The sequence below is a fragment of the Lepisosteus platostomus genome, chromosome 22 (assembly GCF_059453375.1).
Source record: "Lepisosteus platostomus isolate fLepPlt1 chromosome 22, fLepPlt1.hap1, whole genome shotgun sequence".
In the NCBI taxonomy this organism is placed as follows: Eukaryota; Metazoa; Chordata; class Actinopteri; order Semionotiformes; family Lepisosteidae; genus Lepisosteus; species Lepisosteus platostomus.
The window spans coordinates 13064586-13085757 of NC_142632.1; the positions used below are offsets into that span (position 1 = coordinate 13064586).

Below are 21172 nucleotides of genomic sequence, written 5' to 3' on the forward strand. Positions count from 1 at the left end.
CAGATGATATCCTGGTGACACCAATGACTTTGTTACTTTTTCAGACTAATAGAAAGGCTATGGGCAGACCAATACTACAGAGACCAAAAAGGGAAAAAAATCAAGCAAGTGGCTGGGTAGCTACCAGAAAGTTAAAAAGGAGAAAACACCTACTCTCTAGCATTACAGGCTTTTTACATTTGAATTTTCTAAAGTTCTGTGTAACCCACCATCTTAAAAAACTTTAAGGACTTTAACTGACATAACTAACTGCACAGCAGCAGAGCAAAACTCATAAAATCAATTAAAAATTAGCTTGAGGATACATTACTCACAGCACCTTTTAAAAGAAGCTCTCTCCACCAGTAATTCTTCTGAACTGGTTTGAGTAACAGAGCAATCAATGATCTCCGATTATTCGAAGTATTGCGTGTTGCAACCTACAATTTCACCACAATGTACAAAACATTTCTGTTTCAGTTTTGAAATTCCAAGTAATGGTTGCTAATATTCTAGCATGCTTCTGAATTACAGATTAACCAAGCAGTTCTTGTTCTGAAACAGAAACTAAGCAAAACACAGAAACACCACTACAAGGCTTTTTTTTTACACGATCAATATAACCATGCTCTGTCACTCAAGATGGAGAGAAACACAATGGAAAAGAGAAACACACATTCAAAATGTTATTTAAAGTGTCTAATTTTACACATTCTTGCAATGGACAAGAACACCAGGACTACTTTTCTGATGATGGATGGATTGTTTTTAAGCAAGCACCACTATGGGCCCTAAGTGTCTAACCCAGGGCAATAACTTTGCCAGCAGTGACCTACTCATGCTGTACAGACCCGCAGCTCGTTCAGGGTCAAGAGAAATTCACTCTTGCAACAAAACCTGTGTTACCAGAATACATCTCATTTATGCTCTCCAGAATGTAGGACTGAACAAAATTCAAAGGAAATGAAGAACACACCCTGCAGCCTCCTCTCCTAGAGCTTTTATGTGTTTTGACCAGATCTGACCTTCCATCTGCTGACCGGGTCATGTCCTACTCCAGTGGTGTCTAAAGACCACGACAGGGCATGATAGTGAAGCTTCTGTTTATCATATTCCCAGCTCAGAATTCAGCGACAACATTAAGCCTCAAACTTGTAAAAATACATAAAAAACCAACCACAACAACTGGTGGCACATTTTTATGGACATTTTGATTTATTGCAGTAGCAGGCCATTTACCGTGCCAAAAATGTAACTCTGTAGTAAGTAATGCCAAAGCAATATACATGTACACTATATATTTTTCTCTTGCGTTTTCTTCACTTATATCTGCAGGACGGGGTTCGTACAAGGCAGCTACTCATTTATAAACATGCATACTGCGATATTTTAAAACGTTTCTAAGCATCAACTGTGGCAGTAAACAAATAGGTATAATGAGGCTGATGTTTCAGATGTGACTGCTTGTTATTATTCAGAGCTGCAGCAGAAACAATGGCATTGCTGTGTTCTTTACGGCAACATATTCAACCTGTTCTTAAAGGACCCTTTTACTGTTTTAACAAGGTGATCCCTGGATCATCATGAATTATGGAAAAAAGAAGACACCAACTGAGCACTGCATCTTTAACCGTGAAATATCTCTTCAGATGCCTTTTGGTTTTGAAGTAATGATATAAAATTCATTTCATCTCCTCCTTTTTTTCATGCCTGGCTCTTTCATACATACATCAGCCTTGTCATATCTGAGGAATTATTAAAATAAGACAGAGCCTGCTGTATCAGAGACTAGAAGCTTCTTTGAGCCAGGACTCTCATGAGAGAAGCAAGCACAATCTCATTAGCTGGTGCTGAGAAAGGCGTCCTAGCTGCGCAAGTTCAAGGTGATAGAAGATTAGGGCGTTTGGCCTCAGCTCATTCTGTATGCGCTGTGCATCCCTCTCTGCCCGTGAACACGAAATTACATTGAACCTGGGGAGTCTAACTCCATTAATTTTAAATGGAAGATTAATTTAACAATATGCAGCGGATATTTGTTACAAACCTATCATGTAAAAGTGACGTTTGGCAATAAATTGCGGGTGGCTCATGCTGGCTGGTAGCCCCAGCACAAATAAATCAGGAGGCATTTACAGTTAATCGCTGTTTTTTAAAGACGGACACACACAGCAGATAGGTTTCTTTGATGAAAGATTGGGCAACTCAATTTCGAGAAACAGGATTTTCTATTAAGCCTGCCGTCTCCCATTTTAAGGGATGCCTTTTTCCAGGCCTATCAAATACAATCTTTGAAAATGCTGGCTGGTAATTTTGTATGTTCATAGAGGGCTATTTGTGCTATCAGGTCTGTAACCCTTCCCCTTCTTGTGAGCCCAGATATTTCTCATGTTTGTTCATTTCTTATTTACGTGTTTATTTATAGAAGGACAGGGAGTGTACTGGAAAGAAAGAGAAAATGTCAGCTCTTTGCTTATTACGGGCCCGGAGCCACTACCTGGACTGCAAGGCATTTTACTTGTATTTGTGCAAAAAAGAAAAACAAAACACATTTCTTACTGTTTAATTGACACAAAAACGTTCCCGATAAAGGAGAAAATGAGAAAATAAAAGAGACATACCATGAAAATCAAATTATATCAGTGGGAAAAAAAACAATTTGCCAAAACATTGGTTGTTCTGAATCTAAAACACAAAGAATGAGTAGAAAAATGCTATCAACATGCTATGGAATATAAATATATAGTATCTTCAGATTTATTCATGCCTTTGATGAAAACTAAAATAAGAACAAAGTTTTATGGACCGGATTGTGATTCTTGCTTAAAAATATTCTTAAAAATGTGCTTAAAAAAAGAGCATTTGCCATGATAACATTTATTCACATCTCTGAGTGCATCTGTAACTCATTCTGTTATACAGTATGAACTTTTTTGTTCTGATTTCTCTGGGGGTATGAATAAATCTGGAGGACAGTGAATATGTTTTATTCGCACACACAGTATATAGAAGATAGCTTGCAGCAAACAACCTCTGAAACAAATATAAATGCAATCAATGCAAGGGTGTGTAACTAAAATGAATAGTACAGCTTCCACATGGATTGGACCTGTCAAAGTGAGATACATATCTCATAACTTAATGGCAGAAGGCATTGCAATTTCTAGTCACGTAACATGAGTGCTCAATTATATTATTATATTAATTCTCTGTACTGCATACACCAGGCACCACCACAGGTCTGCCGAATCACATAGTCCGTGATACTTTTAATGTGTAAGTGAAACATTAATTTGCAAGTTAAAAAAATGATTTAGTGGCTAATCTTCGTGGGCAGAGAAGATACGGCGCTCTGACTTTCAGTTTCATAAGTAACCCCCAGGTCCGTACGCATCCTGTGTCTCTAACTCATTTCTGCACTTTAATGCGGAATTTCTTAAGGGACCACATCGCCTAATTAGAGGAATTGATAACTGCACCGCTTCATAATGAGGCCAATACATTTCAAAGTCATTAAAGATAACCAAAGCAATAAGTCTGTGTTTAAGCGCCACTTCTTTAGATTTTTAAGCTACTGTGTTGAGGTTATAAAGAGAGAGAAAAAAAAGCAATCCCTGCCTAGTCAACTGTAAATGCTAGGTTATTGGAATCTTTAAAATAGGCAGCAAGGAGAAAATTACATGGCCAAATCTCCTTTTCCCAGTTAATGAAGAATTAAGGCTCCCATTTACCATATTAGAAGGTTCATCAGAGGTCTCCACAGCGTATCGCGCTTGTTTGACAGCAGTGTCAATTTAGCCACGAAAAAGCTCAGAAGTGCGTGTCAGTACATCATTCATAACTGTCACATCTACTTATCTCTCTCATTGTCACCATCCTAACAAAATTCAGGTCAGGATTTTTTTTAACTATAGCTTAAAGGTAACTTGCTCCACAGATGTCTGCTTGCAATCAAAAGGTTTTACGCACAGCTGAGATCATCCCTACACAACTTCCTCCCTGGTTCTGGACTTTATTTTTGCCCTAAGGTTTAAATACTTGAGATGTGTGAAAGCAATTTAGGCCACTGGCATAGACGCGAAAAGAGTGGTATTAGGTCAAATTCCTCAAACCTGAGGAACAAATAAAGGTATATCAACAACAAAAAACGTACTTTGGGATCTGTTAAGAAAGCAAAGGGTATATAAAAGTCTGTATTGCTTATGATTTACCTTTTTAATCTAAGCTAGGGGGGAAGAAATTATATTATCAACCTTTTCTTTAGTCTAAAACAGCTATGGGTACTTCCTAGCCAAATCATGAGTTGAAATAAGTGGGGTGAATTGTAAATGTGAGGACCTTGTACCCTGCAGTTACAGTTAAAGTTGGACATCATTTAAACATGGCTTGGCTTTGTACTGATAATTCATTTTCAATTTGGGTATGCATGCACAGTATTATCACTATTCATGTAACAAGAACAATTTGGTTAAGAATCCTCACATATCTTTTAATTGTTCGCTTAATGTGTGGCACATGCATTAATTAAGACTATTTATGCCAGCAGAACTCTAATGGTTTTATTTCCTATTATGCTTTCTCTGCCTATAAATATTGCTATGGTGCACGGTGCAATTAAAATAAATTATTTAGAATGTTAAGTATATAATAGTCAAGAGAGAGATCTATTGGTCCCATTGATCATTCACTCTGTTCATTATAAATATTGCTATGGTGCACAATGCAATTAAAATGAATTATTTAGAAAGTTACATGTGCACTGTTCGAGAGAGAGAGAGATCTATTGGTTTCAGTGATCATGCATTCACTTCGTTTAGCTACGGGAAGTGAAGGTACCATAACTCAAATGGATGCTTCAAATCTATTAGATAACAGCACAACAAATGAACCTTACAATTTTGAGCTCTTGCTCTCAGATAAAAAGAAAAACCTTACTACTGGTAGCTCATATATCTGGTTCTCTTTTATTCTTGTGAACATTAGCCAGCTCTGGTGATGATCATATGCTGGGAACACTATTACCACTTCATCCTGTGCAACTGAAATTACACCAGCATTTACTCCCTGGGCCAACACATCTAAATAGTCAGATGATGCTCAATGAAGGCAATTTGTCTCCCAAGGATGCCTCAATATTAGGAATAACACAGTACACAGTTGCAAGAGGTACATCACATCCCCTTCAGAAAAAGCAGCTCATTGTAGAAGACTACCAGCGACAAGGGGTTGGATGTGCCTTGAGGTGAAAAGCAGCAGAAAAGCATTAATCACCACTTAGCTTTCCTAATTACAAGTGGTAAAATCAAAACATACATAACAGGTGAATGTATGTAACTTGGATTTGCAGCTCTACAGTAGCACTAACCAGCAGAGGTGTTTTGTGTTATTCGTTTAAGTACACTATGCTAAGATGCAGGTGCCACTGAGGAACAGCTACGCATGCTAAATTGATCCTATTTTAGCCCATGTTTTCACTCTATTGGCCCTGAAATTGCTCCTCCAAGGATCTTTTGTGGCATACTTATCATAAACTATGACAAACTTAAGAAACTCCATGCAACACAACTGCACTCAGGGTGATTAAAGGCCACACTCTTTCAGGAGCCCTAAATGTCTTAAAATAACTTAAGATTAAATGCATTCCCAGGGTTCCCAGTTTAAGGCAGTTCTTTAGCCTTCGGCTGGCTTTAAGCCCATAAGTAATTTACTCATTAGTATTACAGCCTATTGTTTCCTAACTGTCTATTAGGTAGAAACTGTAGCATAGACTGTGCTCTAAGCAATTGAAGCTACCACAAAAAAGGCTGCTTAAACAGTCCTTGTAAAATAGAGTATTAGCTTGCTATTAGGGAGAATCATTACTGATTCCTACTAAATAATCTAATAAATAACACTTTCTGAACCAAAGTTAGATAATTGCACTGCATGCAATTAAAATTTAGTGAAATGCATTTTTAGCCTATATATATCACACTTCTTTCACAAGCTAGGAATTCCGAGACATAATGTCACAACCCCATAGCCTCAAGTAAATTAATTTTCAAAGAGCAGTCAAGAAGAACAAGCAAACAAATCTGCCCTAAAAAAAAAGAATTTGAATTATTTGTATCTTTGTTAATGAGAATTGATATAATAACAATGATGATGATAATGTCTTACCATTTTTTCTATTATTTAAAAAAAAACCTTTGGAAGCAATAATACAAAAAGATTGCTTGACCTCCTGGTATCATCCCGTTTTTATGAGTCTAAATTGTTTAGCTGCAAGCTGAGTGAAATATGCAGTTGAATTTAAATTCTGGAAGAAAAGTATTAACTAGGGCTGTTATTAGGTGTCTCAAAAGCATACTGGTTTCCTGCACTGCCAGTGTATAGACCAATTATATTACCTTATCATGCTGAGAAATTATTGTTCTGCTAATGCAGTACTGGCAAAACCAAACTCACTCCATTTTTAACCTTGGGGGACATATATTATTTGCAGCTCCCTTGCTGGTATCCTCAGATGGAAAACATATTCCATTAATCTAAATACAAAATTTGTTTCAAGCTCTTAAAAGTAACTTGAAAAATGTTAAGCACAAAGCAATAAGGTTTTTCATGCTCTCAAGATCACTAATGCACTGCGCCTCCTTTTCATTTTAAAGAAATGAACATTTTATTGTTCACTGTGGAATAGCTACTGCAATAAAGCCTGATTATTTATTGTGTATTCGGCAGGAAAAAAAATTGGGTTTAGGTGAATTACTTAATCAGCCAGGAAATTTTCTCCTGGGGGGAAAAAGTTAAATTCTCTGTATGGAACATTTGAGGCATAGATATTAAAACCCATATGCAATTGAATCGCCATATAAGCTGCGCCAAACACTCGGACCCATTCAATGGATAAAATCTTACGACTCTGAAAAGTGAGTCAAATTTAAGCAGCTTTTTTCAAACATATAAAATATGACCTGAAAATAATTTTCCAAACAATTAAGACACTCACAGCGTAGCACAGTAGACACATTTTTGTCTCTCTTGCAACATCTTCAGAATCTTGCAACAGATGCATGCCCATGAAGGAGCAGAACTCACACTGACCAATGCTCGTTGTGAACTTTTGCGAGAAATACCATGGAGTATGATACAGTCGGTGTGGAAAAGGATCATAACAAAATAAAAAAAGTAACTGGAAACTCTGGTCTATAAAGAATCATTCAAAAAAAGTGCGAGTATAATCTCTTCATTCCTATTTAAAAAAATCTGACTTTATCAAACCCAGTATTCCAACAGATACAGTTGTATATCCTAGAATGAAAAAATTAATAGAAATACAAAGATTGCAAGACACAAACAATGTCATCTTTTTAGTATTCCTCTCACATGGTTGGCTTCTGCGGATTGCTTCTATCACATGCCCTTTCATGACCTCTGCTGTTGTTACTGCTTAACGTAACTGAAGTATCAGCACTGTCAAACAATTTTGCAATGACACGGAGTCTCAGACGATGTTAGGCCACAACCAACAAGTAGTGAAAAACCCACGCTGACAACACATTACAGCCCTGCCATAACCAATCATTGTCTCCACAAAGCCAAATGGCAGACAAATTATAGCAGAATATGTAACAATGCAAAATTTAAATTGGCTCTAGCTGCTTGCTGCTTAACAATAACGGTGATTCTTTCAAATTTCAAGCTATCTTTTCCACCTTAGAATAAACAGAGCGTTGTGTGAAAGACAAAGTAAGGCATCAGTGTTAAATGCAAGCTCACAGTTAATGAAGACACATATTACAGGATGCACAGATAAAAAAAGTTATTTGTGTATTACATTTGGTCTTTAATAACACTATGACTATATGAAAACACATTAACCCAAGCATCCTTGCATTATCGACTATATTAAACTCAATCTTAGTGAAGTTACCTGCATTAAGCGGGATAGTGTTACTGCGGTGAATTCTCGTTTAAGAATATAAAATGCCTAATTCCTTTTCATCAGCTTATATCACAACCATTTCAATTATGTTAATCCTGAATAATCGAGATGTTCTTGTGTCATCCCTATATTTCATAATCAAACAAAATAGGAATGAAATGTGAACACCACTACTGACTGCCAATGCACACAGAACTAAACCCCTACAGTATTACTGTACCTTCCAGTGTCAAAAACATCTCCCTATCACATTACATGTTAGTGTAGGAGCATATGAGGCAGAGCACCACAAAGACCCTGTTAATGACACCTGCCTCCATAGCAGCCTTTGAAGATTTTGTTGTTTTCAGTGAAAATCAAACAAGATGAAAGTGCATGGAGTTAAAGGCGTCTTTTTCTGCTCCATGCCAATTAGCTAGATTTCAAAATACCAATTAATAATCAATTGAAAATAATATGCATTCCGCTAAGGGTTTGCCCTAGCTCAGTCTCTCTGGAGAAATTCTGGAACTTTGCCCCACCAGTAACTCAATAGCACCCTCAGGGATCAGTACCCTACTTTTTAACCTCAGAGCTCATTATCAGCACTCTCTGTGGTGGAGTGTTAACTAGAGACCAATGAATTAGAAGCTGCTCTACACATTGAAAGCCATAAATGGATGAGCTTATGCATTGCTGAAAGATCAGTAACAAAGAGTCTGGGGAATAGGCTGCTGCAGAGTAAGGCTCTTTTTTATATATTTAGCTTTACACCTGCTACATTTTAGCAGCAGTGGCAAAATAACAGCATAATTCGCCATCTGTAGACATTTGAAATGATAAAGTAGCATCTCACCTTTACGGTTCGAGACGATTAGCTTTAAAAATGAAACACAAGCTTTCTTTACTAACATGCAGGGCACCCAGATGCATACAAACTGCACAAAATTGGACTAAAATTAGTAGAAATTGTCTGAGCAAGAAATGCTTAAACTGCTAAAATATCCATTGAAGCTTAACGGTTAATTTTTAAGAGGTCTTTTTAAGCTGTATGTACTAAAATATGAATAAAAATAAAAATATCTTTGTATGACATTGTATAAGGTCCCTTCTCTTGATTCCTACCAAATGTCACAACATGTTTCAACTTAATTTTAAGTATTCAAGTATGCATGCAGTCAGGCTACACATGAATAGATTATATAGTGCTGAAATATATGTGTCACTTATATGTATATTTATTTCTCACAACATCATACAGCAACACCAGTCCATAAACAGAACAATCTACAGCCTTCTGTCAAGATTAAATCACATTAAAGAATCAATTTCAGTAGAAAGCTGATATATTTCTAATGCACTTTAAGGATTAAGGAGCTGCAAAAATTGATGTTTTTATAAATGGCTCCAAAGTACAAAGAGAATTAGGGCCCATAAAGATAAAAAAAAAGATATCCTAACTATTATGTGATTCAACAGAAAAAATCGTATTTATGATGACAGGTTAGTAAATATATAAAATGAAATGCTGAATGAGAAGTTTGTTAAGTCTATCACTCCCAGAACGAGATGAGCAGGGTGATCCTTCATCAAAGAGCACATACAGCAGACACTGAAGCTCTGCTCTATAATGATCCCAGAGGCCAACACTGGAGTGAATTTAATCAATGCAGGACTCACAACTGAACATGTCCTATCCTGTACACTAATTAAGTATGGTCAGCTGTAACTACTGGGTACATAAGTGTAAAATCCTAGTCCACCAATCAGATCTTCATATTCAATACATAACTGGAATATTATCAGTCACCTGTTAAAAGCAAATAACACTGCTTATTGGTTAGTAAATTTGTGTCACTGACTAACTGACCTGAATGTCCACATGGATAATCAAATTTAACTGAAGGTTTCAAATATGGTTTATGCAATAGATACATTCCATATACATACTGTACATATTTCAGTATTAAAACAGATATTATTTTCAGGACAAACTTGGCAACTCAATACAAAAGCTTTAAAATAATTATTTTAAGCAATAACTTTCATAACATATTCTAAAAAAGTCAGGTTAAGTGACACCAGTCTCAACTCAGGCTGTGAGAGCTGAAAGACAAAAAAAAAACTTTCTCTCTACTTCAGTAGATCTCCTTACAGTGTGAAATTTGTTTGAAGTTAAAACCAACAACAAACTAAGACAAAAAAACAGAGCAAATGGTGAAAACCAACCACCATATTGAAGAGCTGCATATTCTTCTGTGAGGGCACAGCCATCCGCCAGCAGCATACTGATTTTACTCAGCAGTGGATCTCATTAGAGTACAACACAAGAAAACAAAACGTACGCTCCCTTCCCTCCAGAGCCAGTGGGGCTGTTTCAAACTGAGTGAACTTGGAAACTTTCCGTTGGACTTTTTTTACTTTTTCTTTCCTCAAGGTGCAGCCCAGGCCAAAGTTGTTTCCTTGACATAAACTTTTTTGTCAGGGACAGCAACGCTGCTCTTTAAAATGATGGATTGTTTCCTACAGCTAGAGTCTGGCTCTTAAATTAACATTATCAAGCCCTGACCCTCTATGCACTGAGTATTCCCCAAAGAGGCTCAGGAACATTTTACACCAAGTTGTTTCATTTAAACCTTCTTTCCTTTTCTTACCGCTGGGGCTGATTAAGACCCGTGCGTTTCACTGAGAGTGCACTGTGAGATTTTATTACTTTCAGGATGAGAAATAAACAAGGTTCATCGACAGAACACAGTTACCATAAGCAAGCATTTGCCTGCCAGCACCACAAAGACACCCTGTTAGTCAGAGACATTCCTGAATTTTAAAAGCCCCCAAAACAGCAGCAACTGACCGTTGTTACCTTTGAGCACAAAATAATAAATCATCTTAATTTGTTTTTAACTTTTTAGAATATTTTGGCTAAAGCGACTACCCATCTTCATGTGTTCAGTGTCAAAAATTCCACAGCATAATTACAAAAATGCTCTTTATGATCCATGTCAGACCCCTGAAAACATACTTGGGGTACATACTAAAATCTGGCCAGGTCATCTACTCTATTCTTTCTATTATTTAGATCTGGTTAAATAAATACTCCAGTAAGTATTTTTCTGAGAGGGGTTGATGGATTGGGTTTACTACCTGTTACAAGAATGAGAGCTATAAGTGGTAATTCAATTTGGAACTAAACACTGAGCATAATATCAAAGATTTTGTGCTTTTAGGAAGTTAACATACAGCAAGGTGCTTACAATATTGATACTGACTTTATGCTGCTTTTGCTGCTACTCATTTTGGAGTGAAGAGAGCGTTCACTTGACTCACAATAAAAGGCGGTATTAAACTGCCTTTAAAGAAATTCCTACACAATTGCATTCTGGGGATAGCAGGAACACTGGCACTGCCAATCCAAACACTTCTCACTTTCCAGTATCTGACAAACTGAAATCCCCCGAATAAGAATTGTAATCTCTCATCTTTGGACTGAGTAAAGCACATAAAAATGTCCATAATCCTGAACATGAAAAATAAGACAGATGCAACTATATCCTTTTTGGAATCAAACAAACCGGCCAGGGTCAAAACCTCGTAGTGAAGTCAAAGTCTTACGTCCCCATATTTCATATTTGGTTCGTATCAAGGCTTTCTGTAAGATAAAAAAACAAACAAACAAACAAACAAACAAACAAAAAGGATGGCACGCCTGGCTCAAGCCCTCAATGACGAGCTCTGTTCAGATTTAGTCTTTGAATGTTGCAAATTAAATTCCCTCGTCAAAACTCTAATCATTCTTACCAGATGGGGCTTATGCTCAGTTTTGGATCCACGGGAATTTTAATGGTTATTGTTTCTGTTTAAATAGGAGATTATTGCATTTTAATAAGTTCTCTTTGGGACTTGCCGCAACAATAGAGTGCTATGAATTACTGTAGATAGCTGTTACTGCATGCTGGGGAAAAATCAAGTTACTAAGTGTGACAAGTTGCCTTTTCCCCTTCCCCTCCACTGACGGCTCAGAGTGTATTTACCACCAAATTAAGTATGTGCCGTGGGGATAATATTTTTATCCTGCAGTGGGGGGAGCGTGGTGGGGGAAGAGGAGCTTGTCTGTGGATTTTCATTAAAATGACACATCTGTTCAGCAATTTCGCAAAGTAATTCTGCTGAAAGTTTTATCAGCTAATTTTAATTATTCACTCCACTGGGTTGAATACAGGCTTCATCATGTTGAATTAATACATTCAACGAGATTTTTTTTTCCCCCACAAAGAGAGGAGAGGGGAAAGCAGCAATCAACAAATTGAATTGTCATGCAACGTGGATTAAAATGCAATTCTTTAATTAGGAAAATCTTAGATTACGGAATTTGAGGGTATTAGGTAGTTTAGAAAGATGGAGGTAAAGATTAGGGAACTACTATGACAAGTTATTCAAAGGATCTTAATTCAATATAAAGCTTAAAGGTCCAACATGTCATCATAGCTATACTGCAGCTGACCCCTTCCTTGCATTCTTGCATAGGTGTGATAGGAGAAATACGTATTTCAATGTGCTGTAACTTCTTTGTTGAAACAAGAGTGTCCTGAAAGCCTGGTTCACAATAGGGGAATGGAAAGAAAGTTTTGGGGCACCTAAAGTTGAAAAAAAAAAAACTAAGTCTGAATATTGCAATGCTTCAGATTAAATTTCCTTCCCATCCATATAATGAGGGATCGCCACTCAGTTGCAGGTATTTTCACCGATACATGTAAGTTAGTCATTAATCAGTCATTAATTTGGAAATCTCACTAAAGCATTTTCCGAACCATGACTGTATCCTGAGAACATATCATGCATGCTCTAACCAGAAATGACTTCATCCCTTTCATGACGAGAACCCTAATTCATGGTACTGTTGCCCTGGGAAAATGTCTAGGTTCAGTTCTTTAAAGCAGGGGAAGGGCTTCAGTGTTTAACAAAGGCGTAAATGAGAAGATCAGCTGGAAACCCCCTTGAGACGGAGGCAAAGGTTCCAGACTGATGGGACTTAGCGCTAACCCTGACACTCTGGCCGAACGGGAGTCCCAGCAAATGAAGGCTTGAGCTCAGGTTCTCCTGGGGCATGTGTGAGCTTATCTTTTCAAGCAACTCCTCGGCAGTCCCCCCTTGAGACTACCTCCTGCCTCGGCTGTCATACTACACGCTTCTGACAAACCAGCAGATGAAACTCGGGGTCAGAGAAACTGCTAAATTGCAAGTGATACCTTTCAGGTCTGCATTTGTTTTTCTTTTTTTTTTTCTAGAGGTATTAAGGGTGTCACTTCCTAGCCTGCGGAACACAAAGTTAGGAGGCTAATGTCATACATGAGAATACAGCAAAGTTCTGATTTAAAAAAAAACAACTGAAAAAGATAGGATGTTTAAGTCAGTTTCTAGTTCTATAAAGGTCAAGCGCAACTTTCCTTTTCTTCTCAACCGCTGCGGTGTCTACGGACCAAATTAATTAGCCTACTTCCCGTCTTAGACTTGTCGGGGGATTCAGTCATCACTATTTTTAATGTCTCTCCAAACTTTCATATACATGGTATCTCTGTTGCTCTTGGCCATTTTCATCTTAAGCTCAGCCCTCTTGTTTTGGCGATTTAGAACCAGTCCTTTCCACTTTTATGCCAAATTAGATTTATGAATTTGAATGAAATTTGCAATATACGCTTTCCAACAACCCCCCCACCCCCACCGCCCATCACCCTTTAAAAGCTGAAAATTAAGTATTTCACACATGAAATGGCAATAAATAGAAATGTCACGACTTTTCAGAATCTGTTTATTAATGTCAGAAAAATAAATAAACGATAGCGGCGGTGAACTCAATGGTGCTTAACTGTCTGAATGACTGAATATTAGCAAACACTTACTGACTGCCTGCTGCTTCCCTGCCTTGGAACACCAGCACAGGAGAAGGCTTGCTCTCCAGAGGACCACTCCACTTATCAAATTTAATAAATAAACTAGACCCCCAACTGAAACCTGTCTATTCTTCATCTATCCTTTCCTCCAAGGAATTTCACAAGCTGGCATATTACAGTTTATAAGCTCTGGATCCCCAAGACACTACTGCACAGCTTTATTTTTAATAACTCCAATTGAGAACAATGGAAAGACCTATTATTAGCTACCTTTAAGAATCCTAAAACCTCAGAGCAAGATGTTTTTAATGCTTTCACAAAAAACAACAAACGGAAAATTGTCAGTCTGTATTGAGTTTGCCATAACCTTCATGAAATGGCCCACAATGTAAAGCTTGACCTCAGTTTAATGTCTCGCTTTTTGCAAAAGGAAAAGGCGTGGAGAAGTCTCTCAAAACCGCGCGTCCCTGAAACAGTCGGTCATAATCATGGGTTTAAATTTAAACATAATGTAAACCTTGATTCACAATGAAGAAAGCCAACAAGAAAGAAATGTTAAATTGAATGTCAAATGTTTTCTTTTCAGTTTTATTTGAGGGGGGGGGTTGTTCAAGCTTAAGTGAAGATCAAATGCAAATGGCTACAGAAAAGAATTTAAATAAGGAGGGATGAAAGCATTTTGAAAAACCACATCGAAGCAAAAATGTCTTGCATGAACAAAATGTATAATCTGCAGTAGGCTCAAATATGAGCGGCTTGCAATGTGACCATGTAGAGCTGCTATTTCACGGATTATAGGGTACATCTTCAGAGAAAAGAACACCAAAGAGCAACTCCCCATGGGTCTAAGGCTGGCAAAAATGCAGATTTTCCATCTCATAAATTTAATGGATGGCATATTCTTTAATGCTTTCATACATAACTCCCGCTTCAGTGGAACAGTTCAAATTATTTTTTATGAGCTTGATTAAAAAAGACTCTTTTTTTTTTCCTGTAGAGAGCATTTCAGTAAAGAGTATATCTGATTTTCATAAAAGCTGTCATGTTTGTATGGCTCACAGTACAGCAAAATGAAGTGGAAGCATTTCGCATTTTAGGCATCAAGTTTTCTAATAGTTCTTCATTAAATACTCTCATCTGAAAAAGTATTTGATTGTGGCTATTTCTCAAAAAAAGGAGCAAGGAACGTTTCAGCACACGCATGTGGAATCTTTGGCGAATGAGTCATCACCAGTATCAGTCTTAATGTCCCTGTTATAATCTGAAGTTAATTACTTATGATTCATGATCTGAAAAGCGAAACAAATGAGAAAGGAGAGCTTAGGTCACCTCTGACAAGTTACTTTAGTTGGCTGTCAGCATTATCTGCAAGGACAAATTATCTAAAAGCAACAAACCACTGATGAATAGAAATACTGTGTTGTGTGTTGTAAGTGTTGCCCAGTTTAAAATCACTTTATTGTACGCTACCAAAACAGAGCCCTTAAAATTCACTCCTGTCTGCAAGTAAGAAATCCATGCTAATGACAGTAATAAGTGACCTTTTCATGGAAGTATAATTAAACCCAGCTAGTCTCTCTCTCTCTGCCTTTAATATTATCGGGCCCAAGTGAACCATTCAGCTCAGGCAATAATTGGAATCATAAATAAGACTATGTAAAGTGACCACATCCTCTTTTTAGAAAGAGCGACCTATTGACATTGCAGGGTAAAATATAAAGGGGGATTCTGAACATGGAGTGTCTAGAATGTCCTCCACAATAAAAGGGCTTCATGATTAATTCTAATGCAGTTGCATGTTAAAACAGTTACAGTACGTGCTACATTTAAGCTGAGTGCAATTTAGAACAGGGCTCATTGTGTACAATGAGCTGTGTATGGTGACATTAACTCCCGCTGGGAGCATTCGCACTTTTAGTGAACCAGCGGACCAGCACTCCAGCATAGCTGGTCTGGTGCCTGATACAATCTAGAATTATGCCTGATACAATCGCTTACATCTGTGGTCCGGCTGTAGACGTCACACATTCCCAAATCAGGGAGGAAACACTCATGGGATATTTCTAGTTTAACTCTACCCTGGAGATGTTTGCCAAAGTCTACGCAAAGCAACAAGCATCATGTGGTACACTGTAAATTGGTAATGGGGTTACTACACTATAATCCAATTGCAGAGATAACTGGGCCCTGCAAAATCCAGTCCAGTCTCTAAACTGCTATAATTTGTCTGTCATGTGAAATGGAAACCACCTTGCCCTCCTATACAGGATAAGATCATGGAGTAGTGCAGGAATCTAGTTTTGTTGCCCACTATAGCGATTACCTGTGAATCTACACATAGCCAGAGCTTTTAAACTGTTGTGAAAGGAATGACCCTATCTTACAAAACCTGCAATTAGGACATAACATAATTATATCACAATAGTTAAGTAATGTCATATTTGATTACCAGCTCCATGCCAGCAAAGACAAATTGATATACAACAATATTAAATTGCATTACCAGTAAATGTAATTGTCATATAGTACAGTTTATCTAACCTTTCTAGTTTTAGTACTTACATGTAAGATGGGCTTAACATTGCCGAATTGATCTTTCAGGGAAAACCAACATTGAAAATCCCTAAATGTAAATAAAATTGATCAACCAGAGGAATTCAACTGTTTACTTTCAGAAATCCTTTTAAAGATACTGTACTATGATGCCTTTTCCCTATGCAGATGGATCCATAAACTATTTTTCTATTTCACTATATTATGTAATTAAAATAATCATCTTAAAATTATCCAAAAATGTTATTACTGTACTGCACCTAAAGCAAAAACAAACTGGACCTTGAGCCATTAAAGAATTCTGTACCTCAAGCAGGGAATGCATAATATAGAGAAAGAGGAATGATACTCCAAATATCTGGGCCACAAATGTGTTACCGATTATTAAGATAGAGGAGCAGACATTAAAATTGATCATACATGTTTTTTGTAAACTTTCTCTAGAATGGTAAACCAAGATGCTGAGGATTGAAGAGGACAGACTGAGTGGGAAAAGATAAAGAACAGAACCAACTTGACATCTCATTCTGCAAAAGATGAACAGTATTGGCCCTCACTTCTCATAATGTTAGGATGTTTTTGGATATTTCTTCATGCCATTTTCAACTAAAACTATAACACTCTACACATTTTCTGTGCACCACCGCTTGCAGACTAGAGTGAGAGAAACATTTCACTTCTGGCCAGCAGCTGTAAATTTGGTATTTTAAAATCATAACAAGAGAGGAACCATTTAGGAAGTCCCTAATGGGACCCCTTTTTAAAATGACGTATTTTTAAATACAAGAAAAGATTTTTTGGCAAGAAAAGCAGGAGACAGGTACGCTCTCAGACATGATCTGTATTGTGATGTTGGGTCAGGCCCTCATAGCCAGGAGGGCTGAGAGGTACCGGGCCTTTTCTGCAGGGATATTTATGAACATATTACTGACATCATTTCAGTACTATACTGTAACACAGTTATCAAAACAAGAATACTGGAAATTCTCTCTATTATTTATTACTGCAATTACTACAATGACTGTAGTATCTATAAGTATTATATCTATACTCTTGCCACCTCAACTATTAAAATTATTGTGGCTGATATGATACATATGTTAAATATGAAGAATAACAACAAATATATATTGATATAAGGGAATACCTTTATAACTAGACTCCTATTCCAATTAACCAGACAAAAATGTTTTAAAAACATGTGCTTATGGACCTATGGACCAATTTAAAAAGAAGGCCGTTTGTTAGATTATACAATGTAAAACTGATCTTAAGGAATTCAGACTTCAGAATGACTCTCAATGTGTTGTAGTTTAATACAACGATATTCCTTACATTAGAGAGATGTCCACATACAGTATGCCCAGTCTGTTGTCACCTAATGAAATACAGAGACTAATTAAACAGGAAAATCAGACAACACCAAGAGCATGCCTGAGGATAACATGACTAATATTTGTGGTGGCACATGTAGCTCACCAAAATTTTTTTCAGAAAGAATGAAAACATTCTAGAATAAAAAGTCTTCTCATCCACTTTCACTTGAACCAGACTCCAGGCAGAAGACGACACCAGAAGCTTTCATTAAAAACTATAACAATAATTCTAGGTTTTATTTATTCAGCTCCTTTTTGGACCTACAGTATGTACTCAGAACATTATAATAATACCTTATGTATGCAGTACACTGGAGCCTAACTCTGAACCTTCAGATTTCTTTTAAATAAGAGTTTTTAAACAAAATAAAAACCTGGTGCTTGCATACATAGTTAAGAACTAGAAGGACAACTGAAGACTTCTATCACTAGTCCACTTTAGGATTCAGATATGGTGTGAAAATTGCATTTTCCACTAGTGATAAGCAACTAGAGAAAAAAACCCTGAGTAATAAGAGAATCTTCACCTTTTCCATTTAGTCCTTTGCTGTACAGTATATTAGGCTGTTCTAGGGGAACAATCTAATTGTAACCTGCACATAACTCCAGAGTAAATCAATACTGAACAGTCCAGAGGAGACTGCCATCTTACATGAAGCGCTGACTGTAAAACAGACAGAGAAGATAGACGATACTCTCCCAGGTACCCAGCAGCCATAATATCCATCCTTGGCGGCTCGCTTGACATTTACTTGCCCTGCATCCCATTTCTTCTTTCCTAACAGCTACGCTCCAACTCTCCTGGGTTTGCCGACCGGGTGAACAGATAACAAACCTGTCAAGACGGGTTTAGCTGGGGAATAAATCCAGCGTTGGCTGGGAAATGATGTGTTCAAAGGGAGAATGCAAGGGATGACATGAGCCACCCCCCCTGTGAGACCATGGTTGAGAGACGCCTGAAATGTTACAGTGTGCACTAAACGGACGTTGGGATGGCTGATTAGATCTTATCGTGGACGTTTCAAGTGACTGCCTTTTTCATTTCGCTTTCTAGCAGGTAGCCGGCGTCGGAGAAGCTGACAAAGGCTGTTTTGGCTATTTAAGCGGCTCAAGGTTGAGTGGGACGGGGAGGGGAGGGGAGGGCTTGGAATTTCGATAGCGTTTATGGTCGGTCTCCGAGCTTCCCAGGGAGCCCAGAAATGTCAGCCCACGCCCGCCAGAAGACATTACTTTCACATTCAAAAGAAAGTCGGGACCCGCCTGTGACGTCCTGCATAGAAAACCTTGTTCTAACAAATACGTTCTTGGTCAAGTGGAAGCTGTTTAAAAGTGCCAGGAAAAACAGGCCTACCTGCAACATCCCAAGGCTGTGCAAAACCCTTCTTCTTCTGTACACTGGAATCTTAATAATAGGTTGCGCAGATGATACATTTGTACAAAGCGATTTACAGCCAAAAGGCACTGCAATTGCCACAAAAACTCATCCCATTTTAACAGCCAGTATGAAATATGAACAGAACAATCTGAAAAATTAATTGAAATTCATCTATGATCAAAGGACATAAAGAGAGATACACACTGATCTTAGAACAAAATTTATAGGGCTAGAGTGTTCACTGCTGATTATCACAAATCATATTACAGTAAAAAGGAATTATATCCTTAATAAATTAATCAATTGAAGTTGGCTTTTAAAACTACCCAATATTAAAAAAATCTTTTGAGTTATCACAAGAAGTTTTATACTGTATTTATTCATATCCTTTCACTTTTCTCCTTATTATTTATCCTTTCTCACTTATTTCTTCTTTATGTGATTTCAGTCGTATTCCCATTGAAAAAACATAATCGGCATATCGGGCGGGCCCTTCTAGAGTAGATTTTCTTTTTACACATGAGACTAAAACCATGCACCCTTTCAGAAAGTGTGTCAGAGACTAAGAAATATAACTCGTTGTACCGCATCTGATTCAGTGTCAATAATAGCGAGCCTTCCACCTTCCCATACAAAATCTAGTGGTGCAGTGGACTTCAAATATTTTTTTAGCAATTATTTAAGCAAAGGTTTCACTACCTATTTTAATAATTACCACACGCAAGCGGGCCTTTCCTGATACAATAGAATTGTGCCAATCTAGTCCCCTGCATTGACCCCAGATTTGGTTTTGAGAATCAAATGGCATGGTTTACAGGCACTGGTGCAGCTATCTGTATTTAAAGCCTAAGAGACGTTTCTGTCATATACAGGCAGGTTGAAAGAAAGCAGCTGTGAGAAGGACCTGACCCCGAACTGCACTGCGGCTGATGAGTGCACTGTCGCACTTCCCCGTTACCACGGTTAGCCTTAGCTGCTGTTACTTCATGATTGGCCTAAGTGGCGAAGACAGTAACCACACAAGCCCTTTTCCAATCAGGCCTTGCACTATAGCTCGCACAGTAATTTGTAAACCTTATTACTAACTGCTTCGCTAAAGGCTCATTTGCGTTAGCTAAATACATGTAGATTGTAATTTTGTGATAATAAGTGAATTACTATTCATATAATTCTGCAACAGAAAAAAATCAAATGTAACAAGCATTTAAAACCCCATTATTCCTCCATAATGTATTAAAGCCAGGCCTGTTTATGAAATATAAAAATCTTAACTTCACAATATTTCTGTATTATAATATAAAATGGCATAATTTTAAAGGTGAAAGGTTAAATTCTACCAGGTATGTTTTCAACATCAAAAAAGAGAATATGGCTCTGTAATCCAACACGAGGCTTTAAAAAGAACTATTACACCTTCAAGAAAGCTGGGAATGATATGCCCTGATTCATAAGGGTGAAACAGGAAGGAAGAATTCCACTGATGGATTCAGAGGATGTAAATGACTTATCTGAAGCATCTATCTTAGGCAACTGCTGTCAAAACCTCTTCATAAACCTTCATGCAATGCTAAGCATCCCTTTTGTGTAAAAACTGCTAGATAAAAGAGCAAACAAAGAAAATACAGTTTATTTATTGTACTTTTAGTAGGTTCCCAGCCTGGAGCCTAACAGGCCTCAGACTAATCTGTACTCTCTTTAGCAGAAAACACATACATAAGATATGTAATGAATTTTTCAAAAAAACACAAATACATTTTATAAATATCCTTCAAGCTAATGGGTATGCACCCCCTCAATTTCCATGTCATTTAAATATGGAGTCAACTGTAATACAGAAGCAAATATATTTCTTAATTCTGAAAACATATCAAAACCAGATATTTTTATTCTTGTATTTCAAATAGCCTTTATGCTAACACATACACACACACAAAAAGAACTGTGTTCTCATTTTCTGTCTGAAACCCCCATCAGGGCCACTGAAACTCAGTTGATTTCCCCAGTCCAATTATTTCTCTGTGCACAATCCTTCCAGAATAGCACTCAACGCCAAGGGACGCTGTCTGCCTAAACACAGCGTGCTTAATGGAGTCCCTGAAGT

At 37.4% G+C, this 21172-nt stretch overlaps 1 protein-coding gene across 15 annotated transcripts in view; it reads right to left on the reverse strand.

The window, feature by feature from the left end:
• The window catches only part of auts2a (activator of transcription and developmental regulator AUTS2 a), a 320347-nt gene that overhangs the window by 155701 nt on the left and 143474 nt on the right, over nt 1-21172 (reverse strand). Inside the window, exon 1 of one of the 15 annotated variants that reach the window (XM_088616436.1) lies at nt 10109-10188. The exons of the other annotated variants lie outside the window; for them this stretch is intronic. Coding sequence (XP_088472562.1) covers nt 10109-10153 — 45 coding nt within the window. The 5' untranslated portion in view covers nt 10154-10188. Of the gene's footprint in view, nt 1-10108; nt 10189-21172 lie in introns of those variants that run through there. 15 annotated transcript variants of the gene reach the window in all.